Source organism: Anser anser (assembly GCF_964211835.1).
Source record: "Anser anser genome assembly, chromosome: 1".
Classification (NCBI taxonomy): Eukaryota; Metazoa; Chordata; class Aves; order Anseriformes; family Anatidae; genus Anser; species Anser anser.
In genome coordinates, this window is record NC_139720.1 from 155,759,139 (window position 1) to 155,778,730 (window position 19,592).

The 19,592-nt window shown below is 39.3% G+C and overlaps 1 protein-coding gene across 14 annotated transcripts in view; it reads left to right on the forward strand.

Moving 5' to 3' along the window:
* Positions 1–19,592, forward strand: part of DOCK9 (dedicator of cytokinesis 9) — a 129,794-nt gene that overhangs the window by 13,076 nt on the left and 97,126 nt on the right. For 3 of the 14 annotated variants that reach the window (XM_083818629.1, XM_083818639.1, XM_083818640.1), the window contains exon 1: positions 3,172–3,805. The exons of 5 other annotated variants lie outside the window; for them this stretch is intronic. In XM_083818629.1, coding sequence (XP_083674755.1) covers positions 3,644–3,805 — 162 coding nt within the window. In that variant the 5' untranslated portion in view covers positions 3,172–3,643. Of the gene's footprint in view, positions 1–2,971; positions 3,806–15,696; positions 15,988–19,592 lie in introns of those variants that run through there. 6 more of the 14 variants (XM_083818637.1, XM_083818643.1, XM_083818634.1 and 3 more) reach the window with 5 other exon arrangements.

Sequence of the window (19,592 nt, forward strand, 5' to 3'; positions counted from 1 at the left end):
GTCCGTGCCGTTTTGCAATAGCATATTCAATTGGAAGCTCTCCCTGGTTTGATTTGTATTCTCTTAACTGTCTGATTTCTGTCTACTTGTTTCTAATAAGCTCTTGTTTTGTTCCTGAGTGTCTTATCCCCTGAAGATATGAAGTTGACCCAGGTAATTTTTCCCAAAAGACTTCTACCTTTTTAAGCACTAACCAGTGCGAAACTGAAACGTGCAAACGTTGTTGAGAACTGTGCACCTATGTGATTCTGCTTGCTGGAACTCATTTGACTGTAGAAGGGCTGCTTAATGTGCTGAAGTCCTCCAGTGCTGGAGTAAAAAGTGAATTACTAGGCATTTACTGTAATAAGAGGAGGACTGATGGTTAGACCCTTAAAGCGATTGTGTAGCTGCTGTTAAGCAGTTCCCAACAACTTTTTTTGGAGAATGACTAGAGCTGCTTCTTTATTACCTGTCCATGTCTTAGAAAGACATGACTTTCCAAAGAACCACCTTGGAGGTAACAGCAATTATTTCATCTTCTGGATGTCAGGAATCTCACAATGCAGTCAGGACAGATTCAATGTACTATATAGCGGGGAGAAGCTTGTTGCACCCTATATAAGCCATGCAATATGGCTTAGGAATGTAATATTTGCAATATATGCTAACTTAAATAACTCTTTGGAAATTTGCATGCAGACCTTTCTTCACAAGCAAAGAGAAATAGCATTAGCAGTGTCTCCTGTCAACAACCTTCCTGTCTACCCCTCCGACGGGAAAAATACCCTTTCATAACCCATGCTCAGCTACAGATAGTTTGCAATGTCTAGCTTGCCGCTCATATGGAGTATGATCCAGTCTTGTTTTTTGTTCTGTTCTTTTTTTTTTCTCCAACCACTGGATTAAGATTTTTACCTACCTTAAGCTTGCCCTTTAGCTCTCTTCAGTTGGTAGAGAAGGTTCTGTCAGACCTTTACAAAAACTTTTCCAGCCTCCCATTTCACTTTGAGATGTAATTCCGTAGTGGACAGTATTACAGTTGTCACATTTCTGTCTGGATGTTCACTGCTTTTTGTGCTCAGTACAATTGCAGGAATTTCCTTAGTAAAGCTGGAAGCCTCCACTTTGCACCAAATTAACGTATTAAGAAAAAGTCAGCTTGTTGGCAGTCTGCTTTATATTGCATACTATTCAGATTTCTCATGGTATTAATATTTAAGCACATGGTCAAGCTCCTCCTTCCTTTGGATTCTTCCCACCCCTCATGACCCCATATTTATCTCCTTTTCAAGCTCAATTTGGAAACCTTTTCATTGCTTGTCATTGTTCCTACCACTGTATTGATTCAAGTTTCAATTGTCTTTCCTAAAATAACTGTAGGAAGATGATGCTAAATTTATTCAAGATGTAGTCAAAATTAAATTTGCTCTTAATCAGTTTTGAATTAAAACACCTCCCGAGGCCACTTCCAGCCTGAATTATTCTATGATTCTATCATCTGTTTATCTTTCCAAATGAAATCTTTTTGTCTTCCTGTTTCTCCACATCCTACCTGGTGCTTTAAAAGTGAGGTCATTTTCTAGGTATTTGAAGGAACTATCTAATGCATGGCGAATTTTTATAAACAGACTTTTCTCATATTCTCTTAAGGCGCAAGCTGTTTTTTCTACCATTTTCTAGTAACATTTCCAAATATGAAGCCTCTGAAACTTCGTAGAGCAGCCCTCTCAACAGTGCTTTCTTCTAGTTATCTGTCAATTTCTGATACCATGTTTGGATTCTGAACTTTGTCAGGTCTCTGTAATCCTACATTTCAGATGGAATGAAGTGGGCTTCTGCAGTAGGAACAGTTAGCTTCACAGAAGGCACCCCCAGAAATACCCTGGTAATTCCCACGACTCTTTTCTCTCACGTTTGCAAGCAGGTCTTTGTCCGAGCTCAGTGAATGGAGCCCAGCATTTCCATCACCGCACTGGTTCTTGGTTTTGAAGAGGGTGGGGTAGGTACAGAGACAGAAGGTACAGGGACATCACCATGCAAGGTTCTTGCTTACATATGAAGTGTCATCGTCTTCAGAGCAAAATTTAAGTCATTTCTTATTAACAAAACTGCCTTAACACAGTTTGCATTTCTTACAATGTGTGGAACATGCTGACTGCTGCCCTTGAGAATATGGGACTGGAAGGAACTACTTGGATCACTGTCAAGTATTGATTTTCTCCCCCCTTTTTAATCAATGTGTCTGCACATTATTTTACTGTATTTAACTGAGAAATATAATACTGAGATGCATTAGCTAGCCAAATGTTAGGGAAACGTGCTAATAAATCTTGCATATTTTTTCTGAATCACTCATTATAGCATCCAAGTATCTCCAAGTTAATTTGTATGGCGGCAAATCTGCATCATTTCTCTCTCCCCTCCCCTGCCTTCATGCTTCCCTTAAGTCCTTTTAATTAAGAGTTTTTTTACCTGCATTGCAACAAATTTGAGTTTCTAAATGCAGTGTTTTATCCAGTTTTACAATTTGTTAAGTAAATACATCTTAGTGCTTTCTGTGGTGGATCAGTTTAGCAGAAACATAAAGCTAATCTGTGATCTCTGACAGTGATTGATATTGTCATGTTTGGGGCAATTAATTTTTACAAATCCCTTGCCTTTTAAATAGAGTTGCTTCTACAAAAGAAGATTAAAAACAGTGAAAAAACCCATACTTTCTCAGTGTCAGTTATAGATGGTTACATGCTTGTGTGACAGATGCCAGTACAGATCGTAGTATCCTGTAGCGATAAAATCAATCAATGTGGATGTGATTCACTGTACAACTAAGAAATGTATGGGGGGAAAAAAAACAGCTGTGTTTTTTTTTTTAAAGGAGCAGATGAAGTCAGTTCTTGAACTCATTTTTCCAAGTGGTTACCCTTGTCTGTAAGGGAGAAGGGAAGAAGTAAAGACAGTTGTCAGCTTCCAGCTCCCTTGTGGCTTGCCTGAACTGATAACAGCATGCTGATAACATAAACAGTTGATAGAAGTAGATTTATGTAACATGTTTTTTTCCACAGCAGCAGTAATTTAATAAATTTCCCCTCCTTTTGAGCTGTTGCTCTTGAATTTTTTGCTTTTAAGCCCTAAAAAGCACATATAGGTCAAGTGAAGAAATGTTTGCTAGTACGAACTCCGTGCTAGGCATTCTGGGAGAGTGCTTTCTTGCAGCAGATGAGGATTCTTTGTGGCTGGCAGCAGAAACTGCAGCAGTATCTTTGCAGTTTCCTTTCATCTTCGATTATGTTCTGAGGATCTTTGAAACACAGGAGCTGTTTCCCAGACCCTCTGGAATATCTTTTCATCTCTCTTGTGGAGTACAGCACATGCTGAAAGCCTCTTATCTTCTACAGCTGAGGTATCCCTTGCTTTTCATCACCCTCTGATTTTTGTCTTCTGCGGCTGGATTTTTGGCAGTGTTTGGCTTAAACAAATAGGATTACATTTCAGTAGCTGATGGTTTCTAGCTGAGGAACATACTAAATGTCGGACGTAATGAAGACTGTACAAAGAAATATTTCTGTGAAGCACAGGAAAATTATTCGAGCCGAGCAAGGGAAGAAGACATTCTGCAAATGCAATCAGGGCTGCTAGAAATGCAAAATTCAACAGATTTGGAATGGGTTGCACTACAAGCGTGGTTCTCTTTAAAGGCATCCGGACAGTTTTTGAGAGAAACTGTGGTTATATTTGCAAACTGCAAGGGGAAAACAATGCCCTTGAATATACAGCATTCAGCCTGCCAAATGAAGATTCAGGAATATTGGTTCATTCATCCCTGGTAAATATAAACTTGTTTCATTAATATTTTCATCTGCTAATTAAAATCTAAACCAAAATCAGGACAGCTTGTTTATTTAATATCTACTGTGTGTGGGCTAGATATACCTTGTCTTGCTACTGTAGCATGTTAGTGCATGTATGTGACATGTAATACATGTATGCATGGAGCTGTAATGTCAAAGCATAGGCTTCGTAGTTATTAGATCACTTAGATTTGTATAAATAGCTCTAAAGGATTTGCACTCCGTAAACAAGCTTGTTACAGAAGATTGTCCACTGTTAGATCTTTTTAATGTGCTCTTGGAATGTATTTGGCACTTCAAATGAAGTGCAGATGATTACGTTATTTGGGAAAACTGAGGAATGCATTGTTGGGAAAACACTAACGCAGGATTTAAGGTTTATTTTTTCAGATGGATTTGAATACTTGTTTTTTCTTCTGGAAAGTATTCTGATTCCATTTGAGTTACCGAAATGGATACAAGAGCATTCTAGAAGGAAAAAAAATGGTTAAAGCAAGCAGTAACTGTTTCCTGAAGCTGCTCTGCTCTCAGAGGCTTTTTTAGGTGTTGCTTGACGCAAAGAAAACAGGTTTTAGAGTGAGCATGTCGTCTTGTACCCCCCAGGTTAATGATGCATATGTGCGTCATGTATTGCATTTAGGCTTGAGGGGGTGGAATTGCAATAGCTAATGTGCACCACTTGCTTCAGAACTGGGCGAATTAAGGATTTAAATATTAAATAATTCGGGGTTACTTGTTAGTTGCTTTGTCATTGACGAGATAGTTGGAACAAGAGGGGTGTGGTACATTGAAATATCTGGACAGATTTTGACAAGGGTGTAGTGCCTGCTGGCATACCCCTGCTGTGCAATTGCAGTTATGGAAAAGGAAAGCCTTTAGGAATTTCACAAAGCTCTGTTGCCTTTCTGCTGGTCAGGTCTTTTCTTGTTAGACAGAAATATGAGGAAGACAAATGTGGATGTTGATACCTGTGTGTCTACACACACCAGGAAATTTTCAGGAAAGAATACACGTATATAGTACATACATGTGTGTATATACGCGTGCAGATATACATACACTCATTACTAAGTTTCCCGGAAAGCATCTGAACTTACAGTATGTATGTTATGTTTTATGGTAGTATTGCATTTTATAAGTTCTTAATATTGGTTGCTATTAAAAGTAAAATGGCTTCCCCTAGGTATTAGAAACCTTTTTACACTGCTAAACATTTTAAAGTCAGCCTCATACAGATGCTTGTTAGACTTTTGTTAAACTCTGGACCCTGAATACTTTTAATAACTTCTACAGTCCTTTGATTTTTAAGAACCAGGGTCTTTACTGGCCTTACATTATACAAATAGATGAGTGAATAGAGAAATATTAAATATATAAATTATTGTAACTCAGAGGTTGAAGTGAAAATTATTTGAATTATACAACTTCATCTTTGTTTCATGTGGTATTTTTCCAGGAATAATTCCTGTTTAATTTAGGTCTACAGAATAGGATTGCGAACTGGCAAGATCAAGCACAAAATATATTTAGACTTCCATCTGCAACTCAACTGCCAGATCTGTCGATTTGGCTTTTTTTCTACTCTGAAAATTCTAAATGCTTTTGAATAACAACACCGTGTATTTATTTATTTATATTTTCCTGTATGACTTTGTCACCTTGGTTTAACTGAAAGTAGTGGATCAAGATGTTTTTCTTCCTGGAATAAATAATTGAAGGTTAGTACTGACAATTATTACAATGGGGAGGGGGGAGGTCAGAATGACTTCTTCCTCATTGTACTGGACTACTGTAGTCTATAAGGGCAAAAATTAGAGCTTACAAGAGAAAAACTGGCACTTCACTGACAGGTCACCAGCTGGTGCTGGCTGTGGCTTCTGGGGACTTTGTCTGAGGCTGGTGAACAGTTGCTACTGATCTACCCCTTAAGGGTGGAAAGCAGGGTTCTCTGAAGTGGGGGAAGGACACTGCAATCTTGGCATTAGTGACAAGTTATTTTATGCTCATAAGCTCTAGACGTGTTTTTTTTTTTCCTGCTGTTTGCTATTAAAAGCTAATTTGGCAGTTCTTCCTCCTCTAAAGAGTGGTTTTCAGGAATAGAAATGGCCTCACTTCTCTCTAAGAAGCCATGTAAGGAGGTGAAGACTGCAGAAATCCTCCTCAAAGAGAACTTGGATGCCCAAGACAAAAAGAGATCGACAGCGCGCATCACCTTCCTGGCTTTTCCTTTATTTTGGTTGTTGCGACAGATGCATTTGTGGGTGTATTGCTTCACCTATTTGTTTGTTTGTCTGTGCTGTAGCATGTATTCTAGCTGGTTTCTTAACTCTGCCTCTTTGGCTGTTGCTGCTATCTGAGGTATTTAGCTATTTTGGATCAAATATCTCCTGATCCACAGCTGTTGTCAAAACACCAGTGAATTTCAGGGAGTTCTTTAATAGAAGAACACATTTATCCTTCTGCAAAACCAGTGTTGAAAACCTGTGAAAATTTCCTGTGAACAGAAAGCACTCAGGAAGTATTTCTCCCAGGAGGAAAAAAACTCCTGTTCTGTGAACAAATAAGGAGGCAACAGTAGTTGACTCAGCATACACTGTATGGTTTTGTTTTTCCTATTTAACCTGTAATCCAGAGGTCAGGAGGCTATATCTGAAGTCTTATTAAATTTAATTAAAGTTTTCTCTTAAGCATGTCTACTCTTTTGATTGCCTGAAGGAAATCAAAGATGAAATGAAGGCTGGGTGAGAATGTCCTTCTCAGGAATATAATTTATTTCTATCCATTTGATGCTATTCAAACCTGCAATGTAAATACTGTATCTTTGGTATAGGAACGTTTTTAGCTTGTTATATACACTTTATCTTGTTCTGTAACACAGGTTTTACAGGATTTCTTAGGGTCTCCAGGTTCACTTGGGGATAAATCAATATTTTAATGAAAGATTTAGTTTGAGGTGTTGTTAAAAGTTGCATCAAAATTAGTGGAAATATATTTTCCTCAGATGTCCTCTTGGGGTATATTTGTTTGGGTAAATATTGAGAAAACATTCTAATTCTTCTTACTTTTACAGTGGGATGAGGGATATAAGACTTACAAGGAGCAGCTGAGGGAGCTGGGGCTCTTTAGTCTGGAGAAGAGGAGGCTGAGGGGAGACTTCATCACTCTCTACAAGTACCCGAAAGGAGGTTGTTGGTGGCTTCTCAGGTGACAAGTGCTAGAACAAAAGGAAAGGGCCTCAAATTGCACCAGGGGAGGTTTAGATTGGATAGTTGGGAGAATTTCTTCTCAGGGTGGTCAGCATTGGAATGGGGTGTCTGGAGAGATGGAGGAGTCCCCATCCCTGGAGGTATTTAAGAGATGTGAGGATGTGGCACTAAGGGACATGCTTTAGTGATGGTATGCAGTAGGTCAGGCTGATGGTTGGACTTGATCTGGAAAGTCTTTTTCCAACCTAAGTGATTCAATGGTAAGCAATAAAAAAAAAATAAAATAAACACCAACAAAAACAAGAACTGTGATTCCATACAGTTTCAAAATACTAGCTTGTATGGTTGAAGTAACTTAGTTTTGATTTTCCTATTTCTTAAAATTCTGTTCTCAGCTTGATATTACATGTTATTTCTGTTGTGTTGCGGCATTTTCAGGTTAGACATTTTTCTCATTACCTTTATTCTTATATTCAGATGGAATTGTATTTGTAGTTACAGTATAACCAACAAATACCTAGGAGCAAAATGTTATTGTACTATTTAGGGCCTGAACAGCTGTTGCACATGGTGGACGAAGATGGAAAATGAGCAAGGGAGAACGGTGGTGTGGTGACAAGAAAACCAAAAAGATTTAAGAAGTCAGCAACTTATTAGCAAAACTCCAACTTCTTCAGTGTTTGAAGAGGCTAGTTGGCTGGACTAGCAGCGCTGGTGGAGGAGATATCAATTGGATGGAATCAATTCTGAAGACAGACTGAGCTGAAGAAGAGTGACTTTTTTTTTTATATATTTATCTGAAAAGTTAAAAAAAAAAATCAACTTTTTTTTTACTTGATTGAAGTGTTTTCTGCTCGGTTCACTTTTTATTTCTCACTCAAGTCAGCTGTTTCATTAAACATTATAAAATTGTAGTTAGTTAGCTCTCTTTTAGGTAGTTTAGTAACTGGAGTGTGTGTAAGATGTAGCCTAATAATATGTCAAATATGTCACTTTTTTTACAGTACCATGTGGAAAATATCCTTAATTTGAATAACTGATACTTAATTTGTGCTTACAAAATTTCCAAGAAATGCAGGGAATTTTGCAATAGTGTGAATCCAACTTTTAATAGGATAGATTTAGGTATTTGCTGGAAACAGAACCACCAACCTTGTGTTTCAGTAACTGCAGTTTCTTGGTCCATGTAACCTGTTGACTTTACATTAATGTCACTATTAGCGTTATTGAATTTTTGTGTGACTGCTTGTTCTGTGCTACTCATGAGTCATGTAGTTTTTAATAAACTGGGACATCTTTGAGATATACCAAAGTCCGCATAGTAGAAGATTGATTAATGACAGCAGACAGCTGTATCATTCTGGAAACAACTCCACAGTAGACAGTTGCAAATATTTTGATTTCAGAATAATATTAAATAAAATAAATTTAAAAAACAAACCACTTTTTCTTGATTTAAAGTAAACCTTGAAAAATTAATATCAACTTGTTTATTTAAAGTAGAAAAGTTCAGTAGAAACGAAGTAGAAATTTAGAAAGGGGAAGGTTCTAGGAAGTCAGACTGCTGAGTAAGTGCAATATTTTTTTTAATGTGCTTAAACGGCTCATGCAGCAATTCTCTAATGGTGGGCAGGTAATTTGTGTGGCTTACTCTTAGATCACTCTCATAACTTGCTTAAACTTGCAACTGTATGAAAAGTGGCTTTTATCCATCAGCAACCAGAGCATTAGATCTCATTAGACCTCTTAATACGGAAGGAGCAGACATGTCCAAGTACAGTATCCAATTGTTCCATAGCTTTTCTTATGTCAGTTGTATGAGAGCACGTTCAATCTCCTTTCATCTTTCTGCTTTGGGTAGTAAAAACCTGGTATCTACAAGCCAACCAACTGTGAACTATTAGTTTTGGCTAAATCTCCTGATGATTCTTGTAGAGTTTTTGTTTTTAACTTTTCTTTAGACTTCCTTTTTGCAGAATAGTTGAATACCCATCTCTGGTATCCCTGTAGCCTCTGAGCAAGGGAAATTGGAGCACAAATTCACCAAGCACATAATTTCAGGAACAAATTAACGTCTTTCAGTTTATAGGCAAACCAACGTGCGCTCTTACTGCTGCCTAAGTGTGTAGGTGAATTAGCAATTACCTCAAGGATCAAATGGCTCCTGGAAAAAGCCTTTGTTAGATTGATATTATGCAGTGGAGGGACTGCTACATACCTTGGGCTTGCTTGGCACAGAGCCACTTCTGTTCAAGTGATGTTCTGACTTGAGGTTTTAACTCACTCATGTCTTTGATTTAGTGTCTGTGCTGTCTCATTAGATTCTGATAATTGCAAGCTCCTGTCCAGGTAGGAAAAGAGCCATCTTTGGTCAAATACTGTTCTCACTATCAGTCTGCTTGTACATGTCTTGTTTATATAGAGATATTTCAAAGCAGTAAGTTAAATCCCATAGCAGAGTTGTAGTTTTAACCGTGAAGTCTCCTATCCTACCTACATTTTACTTCTTTTTTTCTTTCCTGTGAGGTCACAAGGAACAGTCAGGTTTTCCCTGAAAACAGGATTTCTATTTAGATGGCATGAAGTGAATCAGTCACCTGTGAGTCAGGCAAGCGCACCTGAAGTTGATGCTTCATAGATTACAGTATGCAAAAGTATGACACGTATGACACACAGAATGTGAAGGTCAAAGGCAGCCTTGGCTGCAGAGACTGTGAAATGGTGGGATTCAAGATCCTGAGGGCAACAAGGAGGGTGCAGAGCAAGCTCACCAGTCTGGATTTCAGGAGGGCAGACTTTGGTCTCTTCATTGATCTGCTTGGTAGAGTACTGTCGGATAAAGCCCTGGAGGGAATAGGGCCCAAGAAGGCCAGTTAATTCAGTGATCACCTTCCAAACTCAGGAGCGATGCATCCCAACAGAGGAAGTCCCTTAGCAGCCAGGGATCAGGTTAGGAAAACTAAAGCCCAGATGTAACTGAATATGGTCAGGGATGTTGGGGGCAACAAGAAAGGCATCTGTAAGTAGGTCAGTGATAAAAAGAAGACTAGGGGAAATGTTGGCCCTCTGCTGAAGGAAATGGGAGACCTGGTTGCCTGGAGTATGGAGAAAGGTGAGGTTCTTCTTGCAAAGAACTTCTTTTGCTTAGCCTTCACCAGCAAGAGCTCTAGCTGCATAGCCCAAGCCCCAGAAGGCAAAGGCAGGGACTGGGAGATTGAAGAACTTGCTGTAGGAGAGGATCTGATTTGAGATCACCTAAGGAACCTGGAGGTGCACAAGTCCATGGGACCTCATGAGATGCATCTGAGGGTCCTGAGGGAACTGGTGGACATAGTTGCGAAGCCACCGTCCATGGTATTTGAGATGTCGTGGCAGTCTGGTGGAGTTCCCGCTGACTGGAAGAGGGGAAACATAGTCCCCATTTTAAAAAGAGAGAAAAGGGAGATCTGGGGAAATACAGGCTGGTCAGTTTTACCTCTGTGCCTGGCAAGCTTACGGAGCAGATCCTCCTGGAAACTGCTAAGGCACATGGGCAATAAGGAAGTGATTGGTGGCAGCTAACGCGGCCTCCCTTGACCTGCTGGCCACACTTCTTTTGATACAGCCCAGGGCACGGTTGGCTTTCTGGGATGCAAGTGCACATTCCCTGCTTATGCTCGGTTTTTTGTCCACCAATACCCACAGGTCCTTCCCCTGTGGGCTGCTCTCAATCCACTCATCACCCGGCCTGGATTCGTGTATTCATGAATTCATGGGATTGCTCCAGCCCAGGTGCAGGACCTTGCACGTGGCCTTGACCTTCATGAAGTTGGAGCCAGATGATCATTAGGTTCCTTTCCAACCCACACTGTTCTGTGATTCTGTTTACTTAGAAGGAACCAGTCTTCTGAACTGATTTTTTTTTTTTTTGTGACCTTTCCTAGTTCATCTGAATATAATGTGCTCGGCAAGAAACTGCCAGGTGAGCTGTGTGCTGTGTTCAATTTGCTGTCAACTGGCTCAGCCGTTCTCTTGAACTTTTGAATATATTTTCCCCGGGCAAGCATCTATCTGTTGGTCACTTAAGAAACTTGGCAGCTTTTGGATATGTATAGCTGCAAGACTTCCACTGACATGAAATGTTATGCCTTTAATACAGCTGCAAGGCAGGGTGCCAAGTGTGGGAGAGCAGTGCTAGAGTATCTCTTACTGATACAGATGAGAGCTAGAAGTATTGGCTTTTAATAGTGCTTGTCATTCTGCTTAAGTGGGTCCGTATTTTCATATGAACTAATGTCTTGAAAAGAAAAAAACACAAAAAACCTGCAGGAAAACACAGCATAAAACCCCTCTAGCAGCCCATCCTTCCTCCCATTTTTGAGCGTTATCTGTTAAGAGATGCTGTAAGCTGCAGGGGAATTTAAAGTGCCCTAAAGGAGTAGAGGGCATATAAGGAGTTCTAGTAAATGATGTTGTCAAATTCTTCTATTTTCATACGTACAGGATATCCAAAGTAAAGCTAAAGTAGGATTATTCCTTCCCCTTTTCCCCTTGGCCTTCTGTTGCTACAAGTTAAGCAACAGTTCATTCCCTAGAACAGGTAACAGAGACAAATTTGATGCCTGGTAGGTATAGTGAGTGCTGATACTGGCCACTCAACAGAGATGATTAGAATTGGAATTAGGTCCCTTCCAAATGGACTGTTCTAGGTTGAGCTTAGTCATCTTGATGCAGGTTGTAAATGGGACTTGGAGCAAAAGAGCTGCCATTAAGCTACTCAGTTTTTACTCCTTTCCTCCATCCAAGTTCAGAGGAAATTCTCATGTGCTGCCCATTTTCTTCATTGCTGACTCTTCATTTTGTGGTATGGTACGTTAGGAGGCCAGCTCTTGGTGGGAAAAGTGATTGAAAGAATAAGAAGGTGTATGTGGGGACTTGTCTTTTGAGCAGCAAGTTTGCTGGATGAAACACTGAGATATGCTGGGAATACTGAGAACTCTTTCACCCATGTAATTTTGTAAGTACATAGGTAATTCCTCAAGGGAATGTGAGGCAAGAAGGGAGCCAAATATTTGGCAAATGGAAGTAATATGCAAAGTACTGTTTATTAAAGGTACCGTGAAAAGTTCTTCAAGCCACTATGTTTTTAAAGAGATGAAATGTATTGTTTCCATAATGATCTGAGTTATTTTTCAGGTAGGTCTCCACTTAGCTAGTAATTTCCTGCAATTCTGGGAGTCATGTTGGAAATGCAGATAAATAAGTTTGACACAGCAACTTTTTTTTTTTTGCACTTAAGTTGTTTTCCTGGAATCTGTTGATCCTTACTTAGGTAACTGTCTCATAAAAATGAGTTATCTTATTTTGTGAATTGCAGTTCCATGACTTGAACTACAGGTCGTGTAGCGAGGTGGTAAATTTTGTGTCTGAAAATCCTGTTCTTCATCTTTTACTTTGTGAATCGTAAGTTGGTTTGGGCAATTTTTTTGATATAACTCTCTTATAATGTAACCTTCTTTTGCCTGTGGTGGCTAGGTAAGCAGTATCTCATGTTTATGGCTTGGTTTTTCCTTTTTTTTTTTTTTGTGTGGATTAAATCACTGAGGTAATCGTGAAGTCCTCCGGAGGACGTAAGTGTTGGAAACACATCTATTTTAGCAGTTAAGGTCTGTTTCATGCAGGATGTCGCTGTGTAGGTACTGCTTTGTACTTGCATGTGTTAAGTAAAACAACCTCCTCTGATAACGTATGTGTTAGTGAAATACAGGCTAGAAATTACATCAACCATTTGGTAAAAAAATGACGTTATCTTTAAACTGATGTTATAAAAATGTTGGCCTCCTGGCTTTCTTCTTGTCCTTCCTCCTATTTTAAGAATAGGAAGAATGATGGGCAAAGAACATCACGCTTAAACTGAATGAAAGTAATTCAGATCCATTCCAGAGGAGTACCTGAAGTGGACAAAACAGTCGTTGCAGTTCAAAAGTAGAAGTCTTTGTTAAATTAACCAGAAGAGAAACTACTTAACATGTATGATATTTTTAACTCTTTCTTAGTGAGCGTTTGCAAGTACTGTGTGCACAAGGAGACTGCATTGCTGGTTTCAGTTAAGTATAATTGCAGCCCATCTCAATGAAACAAATTCCTGTTTGGCAGCTGCATCCTCAAGTAATGGTATAATTTAGTCTAAGCTGTTGTGCACTTCCGTTTTCTGAAAACAAAAGAAGCTGGTGCAAAATAAAAGCTAAGTGTAGCTGAATGCTCTTGAACTATTGTCTACCTTGACTTACACAGGAAGGTCTGTTTTTGTAAATTTGACTGAACTGCTAGTTTCCTTCTCTTAACTCTTAATGAAGCTTCATAAAGTGTTGTTTTCTAGAGCATCTACATGTTAGAAAGGCTGCTTGAAAAGTAAATGCATTGAACTCGATTGTTTTTCCTAGAGAGAAAGACAGGAGCACAGTGAGTCATTATTATCTTGATTAAGAGTAAGTTAATTTTATTGTTTCTTTCTCTTCGCTCATTGCAAATGGACTTGCATAGTGGATGGGATGGGCAAACTGTTGGTCAGATTCAGTTTCACAATTACAATAAGCCAAGATAGGGTTATGTGGGCAGGTATGAGAGCAGGGAGAGTGGCAGTGGACAAGGGGAAGAGAAAGGAATATTAACATCTTAAGTTAGGCCTGAAGGATAAGAAACCTGCTCCTGAAAATGTGTCTTCTTAAAAATACTAGCCAAAAAAGTGGATATTTGAGCTTTTCCACAACTCAATCTGGTTTCTTCAGATTAGGATGAACTTCTCTCTATAAGAGGATAAGAAAAATTGATGTCAAGATTGACAATGTCTGTTATACTGAAGTGTGATAACTAACTGTGCAAAGAAGTGGAGCAGAGCTGAGAAGGGAATAAAGGTAGTGGCTTAGTTTCCAAAGCTGTGTGGTTGGTCCAGTGGACAGGGAGTCTGAGTTAGGGTCCTGCTTCACTTGGAAATTGAATTTTCTCTCAGTTGTCTTTTTGACAGGTAAATATAGCCACCGAGGTTTGTGCATTTGGAGGTCATATGTAATTCATTAATGTTAAAAAGAGGCAAAGAGAAAAACCAAAATACCTCTCTCAAAACCTGAAGAAAGCTGTTCATGGCACTTTTTTTTTTTCCAGGATGAATTTAGCATACAATCATACATTAAAACTACTACATGAGGGAGCTAGGCTAGTTGAACCTTCAAAATTAGCCAAATCATCAACTCGGTTGCATACCAATTTGCTTTGCACTACGCTAAAGGGTTGTATAGTGATGATCCTGATTAAAAATTTTTGCCTCTTACTTTGTGAGCGTGTATCTGCTGAATGGTGTCTCTGAGCAGTGGTAAAGTGTGAGACCTCACTGGTTTACAAAAGCACGATTGAAGCATGGCTTGAGTTTGTATTCCAGGTAAGGTTGGGGATGGAAGATACTGACCGCTAAGGGCTTGAATTCTTGAATTGGGGGACCAAGAGATGCTTCTGAAAAATCTTCACGAGACAGGGAAGACCCCCAGCCCCAATGTCTTGCATTGTCAAAAAATAAAATAATCACGTGGAAGCCAAAGCCAGCGGGTGATGCCTGGCAACTCCTCATGGCTGGAGAGCTGAGGAAGTAAGTTGTAGGGTGCTGAGTGTCAGTATCTTCTCGCAGGTAACTAGTGATAGGACTATAAGGAATGGCCTCAAGTTGCACCAGGGGAGGTTCAGGTTGGAAATGAGGAGACATTTCTTCTCAGAAAGCGCAGTCAGGCATTGGGACGGGTTGCCCAGGGAGGTGGTGGCATCACCGTCCCTGGGGGTGTTCAAGGAAAGGTTGGATGTGGTGCTTGGGGACATGGTTCAGTGGGTGACATTGGTGGTAGGGGGATGGTTGGACCAGATGAGCTTGAAGGTCTCTTCCAACCTTAATGGTTCTGTGATTCTAAGTGACTTCAGTCAAGATGTGTAGAGATGTTGCTTTGTCTTCTCAGTGTTTTCTTGGAGGGTGCTTGGTCATAGACAGGTAGGAGATGCTGGAGGGTTCCACAGAGGGAGGAGTGAACCGGCAGAGGTAGAGAGTGTGACTTAATAAGTAGAGAGACTGAGGGGGACTGGTAGTTCACCTGAAGAACTGAGCACTTGAAAATTGAAGGTGTAAAGAGGAGTTTGTACCCCTCTTATTTTTGAGTTAGTATCTTTAGAGGTAAGGTTTTTACTGTAAGATAGTGTGATGTTAATGTAAATTTATAAAATGGATTTAGCACGAAGGTTAAAAAGAGCATTTCTCCCCCCTCTCCTTCCAACTGATTAAAAAAAAATTAAATTAAAAAAGTCCAATTTATCTGTTTGAGGCATTGGTCCTAGAGAAAGTACTTGATTAGTGATCAAGATCAGTACCTGAGTGATATTAAAAGCTTTATCCTTCTAAAGTATAGAAGATGTTTATATATCAAAAACTTGCTAATTTTTGTGATAAAAATATTTCAAAATACCAAATCTTTTATTTTGTAAGTGCTGTAACAACTTGGGCAGTTTTACTTGGTCATTTTAGAAACGCGCATTCTCTTCTGTGTTTGATTCATAACCTTAAGGCATTACAGTGGATCCACCTTTTCTTTTTTTTCCCCTCCTCTGGAGGAATACAACACGCTTAGGGGCTGGCCTTTGTCTGTCATGCATTCCCACCATGACAGATTTAGCAAACTGCAGCTGAGAAGTTAGACTAGTTTGTACTTTTCTGCTGCTTGTGCTGGGAAAAAGCTATTGTTTGCACTGGATCACTGGCATGTTAATTATTTTGATGCCAAAACCCATACAGTTTTGCTGTTCTTTGTATTTTCAATCAAAGAATGCAGGCAAGAACAAACAGAAATCCTAAAAAAGACCTTGTTATAGAGTCTCCGCAGCAGCGCAAGGATGCAGGTGCTTGTGAAGCAGAAGGGGACAGTCCTGCTGTGGTAGTGATGGTAAGATTCATTTAAACAAGCTCTCTCTTCCCTCTAGTAACTCCAGTTCTGTCTGAAACTGCTTAATTTGATGCTAACAAGAAGCTCCAGCTCTCTTGTGTAGGTATATCTCAGATTTGGTTTTGGTTCTTTGTCTGTTCTCTGCCTTTTAAATTAATAAATTAATTTTGGCAGTTCTGGTTTACCAAGCCTTTGGTTCCCTCCGAGTGTGACTTTGGAATCTAGTTTTCACACCAGCTGCTTTTCGGTGTCTCTTGGGTCCGGGGTAGTCTCACGAAGGGCGAAGACTTTACACTTCAAAATCCACCTGTATTTTTTTAAGTGTCCTGTGTACCTTTCAATTCAAATGTATTGAAACTCTCTATGCGTGTAATGGTTAAATTTTACTTAAATTTTCGAAGAACTGTCTAAATTCAGGTGTACATATGTTAAAGGGTCTATTTTTCAATGTCTTCAATGCACGTTGTTTAGGGATTTAAAGTTTTACAGTACTTTCCAGTGTGGGGAAAGGCGATGTTCCTGTATGTCAGGGAGGTGATCAAATAAAATCATTTTTTTTCCGTTGCTACACACTAGTTCTGTTGGAATGGCAACAGGACAGCAAGAGAACATAATAAGCAAGCTGTAATGAATCCACCAACTCGCTGCAGCTAGGACAATAAACCTTTTCAAGTAACAGAGGAGGGTTGCTAAACACGTATCAGTAGAAAGAGGTACATAAATCATTCTTACTGAAATTCCCTTGTTACTTAACAATATCTCATACTTAATTGCTGACTAAAAGGAGGAAGGTCTCCTCCTTTTTGTCCGGCTGTGGTTGAAGTTAGCGGGGGCTGTGATCCTCACACTGTGCCTCCCCCAGCCCCATTGGAATTCCATGCTATGCATTTAAGACTCAAACAAAAAAAAAATTGGCGTACGTACTAATACACATCTGTGGCTTTATGGGAATTGTTTCTGTACATAACTGGGAGCTTACATGTGTGTTAGCAAGACAGATTTTCTTTCTTTACATTGTTTTCTTTAGTTTCGCTCTGTTCAGAGCAATTGTTAGTAAAACATGTTTTTTCTGTATGGGTGTGTTCTCATTTCTGGTCCAGATTTTCATCAGTACAATATGAGCTAATCTTGTGTGTGCTTTCCTGCCTTTGGAATGTTTAACTTTATTTAGAACTGTTTTTATTCCCCCATGAGTACTCTGAGAGGATATTTAGTGTTTCTGCAGATACTTAGAGTACTGCAGTTGATCACTATGTGCTTTTAGGGGGGAAAAAAGTATAAAAGGTTGCTGCATTTAGTTATAACCATTTATGAAGTATGTCCTTTTAATTTTCTAGGAACTACTAGGTTTTAATATTCGTGGGTTGATATCAGCAGTGTTTCCCCTCCCGTTTGATATTTTTAGATAAAGTGGGTGCGTTCACAACAAAAGTCAATATTTTAAGGGAGAACATTTAGGTTCCACATAGGTGTCACAAAAATGTCTTTGCTTTCCTTTCAGTTGCTAATTTTGTCTTAATCTGTTACATATATAGAAGTGTATATATGGCATATAATTATAGAATGCAGGATATCCATTTTTGCCCTTTTTTGAGGAAAACTAGATGAAATGTCACAAGGACACTGTGCTGTATGCACTGCTAGACAGAAAGCAGAAAGTAGGGTTGTGTGTTTCACCCAACAATAGTGTTTGGGTCCATTTTGGTTTCACTGGGCTGGGGTGTTGCACTAGATTTTTACTGCCATAGTAGAAGTAGGTATTTTCGTGCTGGTAGGGGTGTGGTAAGGTAACGAGTAAGGCTGATACGTTGCTGACTGGTGTTGCAAAACGTAAACAGCAGAATCTAACGTTTCTAATCCAGAAAACAATAGAATTGTACGAGATTACTTTTTGAGTCTCCCTTTTGAGACAGGGTGTCTGGTTTACTCTGGGAATACTTTGTGTTGGCTGTAGCCTAAAACATTCTTTCAGGTGTAGCTGCCTTTCTCTTGTATGGGTGATTATGACGTGATTTACATAACGCAGGTTTTTTTTGAGTAGTCTTTATAATGGTTGGACAAAATCAGCTGTTTTTTTGCAATATGTATCCAAGTCTAGTAAATGCAATTTACGAGTCTGCCAGAATACGTAGGAAACGAAATATTTAGAGCTCTGAGCACTATGTGATATTGAAACTATGTTATTTGATTGAGTGCTGTGCCTGAATTATATTTTTCTGCTTATAGTAGGATGCTAAAGAGAATAAATTTTGCAGAATCATTGTTAAAGTCAGAAAAGATCACCATGGTCTTTTGGTTAGATCATCTGCGTGAAACAGGCTGTAAAATTTCCCTAATGAATTCCTGTTTGAAATAAAGTATAACTCTCTAAATCAAGGTTAGTGGTTCACCTCTTTTATTTTTGTTACTGTAGGGGGGGAAAAAATCCAAGCGGTAGTTCACCTCAACAGAACTTTCAGGAGGCCAAGTGCTTTTTTGATAAAGATACAGATATTTGTCTGAATTGTCTAGTTTTGACATTGAGCCACTGTGTGCCTGCTACTTGAAACTGTGGTGTTAGAAGTCTTATTTTCATTGCGCTGTATCATGTTAGTCCCCTTAAGAAGCCACTTGGTAGGTCAAACTTTTGTAAGAGAAGTAAATTGTGTTCATAAATTCTTTTAAACTTTAAAAAAAAATTATTTGGATTCTTTTCCATGTTGAGAAACAGAGAATAACTTTTAAGAGATGGGAACAAAGTAAAACTGAAGTACTTAAAAATAATAAAATGCGTGGTCCTGGGCAACTTGCTGTAGGTGTCCCTGCTTGAGCAAGGGACTGGAGCCTCCAAGGTCCCTTCCACCCTCAGCCATCCTGTGATCCTGTAGGTATTGTTCTGCTGTCTTGCGTAATTTTCAACACCATGATGAGTTAATTTGGGCTTCTATGAGTAGTGTGTAGAAAACAGAAGTCTGACAGATTTTAACCCAAACTTCTTATTCCCTGGTTAGGTGGTGCCCCAGAGCCTCACTTGGGATGAACTGCTCTCGTGGTGGCTGTTGTACGAGTCACCAAATTAGCACACGTGCTGTCCAGTTGCGCTCTGGGAGTTGTTTGAAAGTAGCAGCTGCTTTCAAACCAGATGATGTCTCTGGGAGGCTGGAGCATCCGGAGGCCATCTTTCTCTTGGAAATAGATTTGAAGCATAAAAGTGAGTTCTTCTGTCTAATAGAGCACTGCCCACACCTATTTCTGTTGTCAGAAGCTTCTGTGCTGGTAGGAGAACTTAACAGGATACAGCATGCTTGCTTTGTGTCTGAAGGTAAAGCAAATAGCAGAGGAGGCTAGAAATCAAATAATTGGAACTGCATCCATGTTAAAAACCTGATGTAAATACTGGCAATTCAGAAGGTCTTGACAAAATGTTTGAGCTCTGAAAAATGTTCTTGTGTTTAAATGGATCTTGATTGTCAGCTAAGTACTTCTTGTAAATGAAAGCACAATGCTTTGTAATTTAGGCTATGTTCATTGAGTTTTGGAACTCCTTTCTGTTACAGACCCCTTAAGTCTTGGATAAACAATAGAACAAGATTTTTCAGGCTTTCTGGTTAAACTGAAAAAATAGA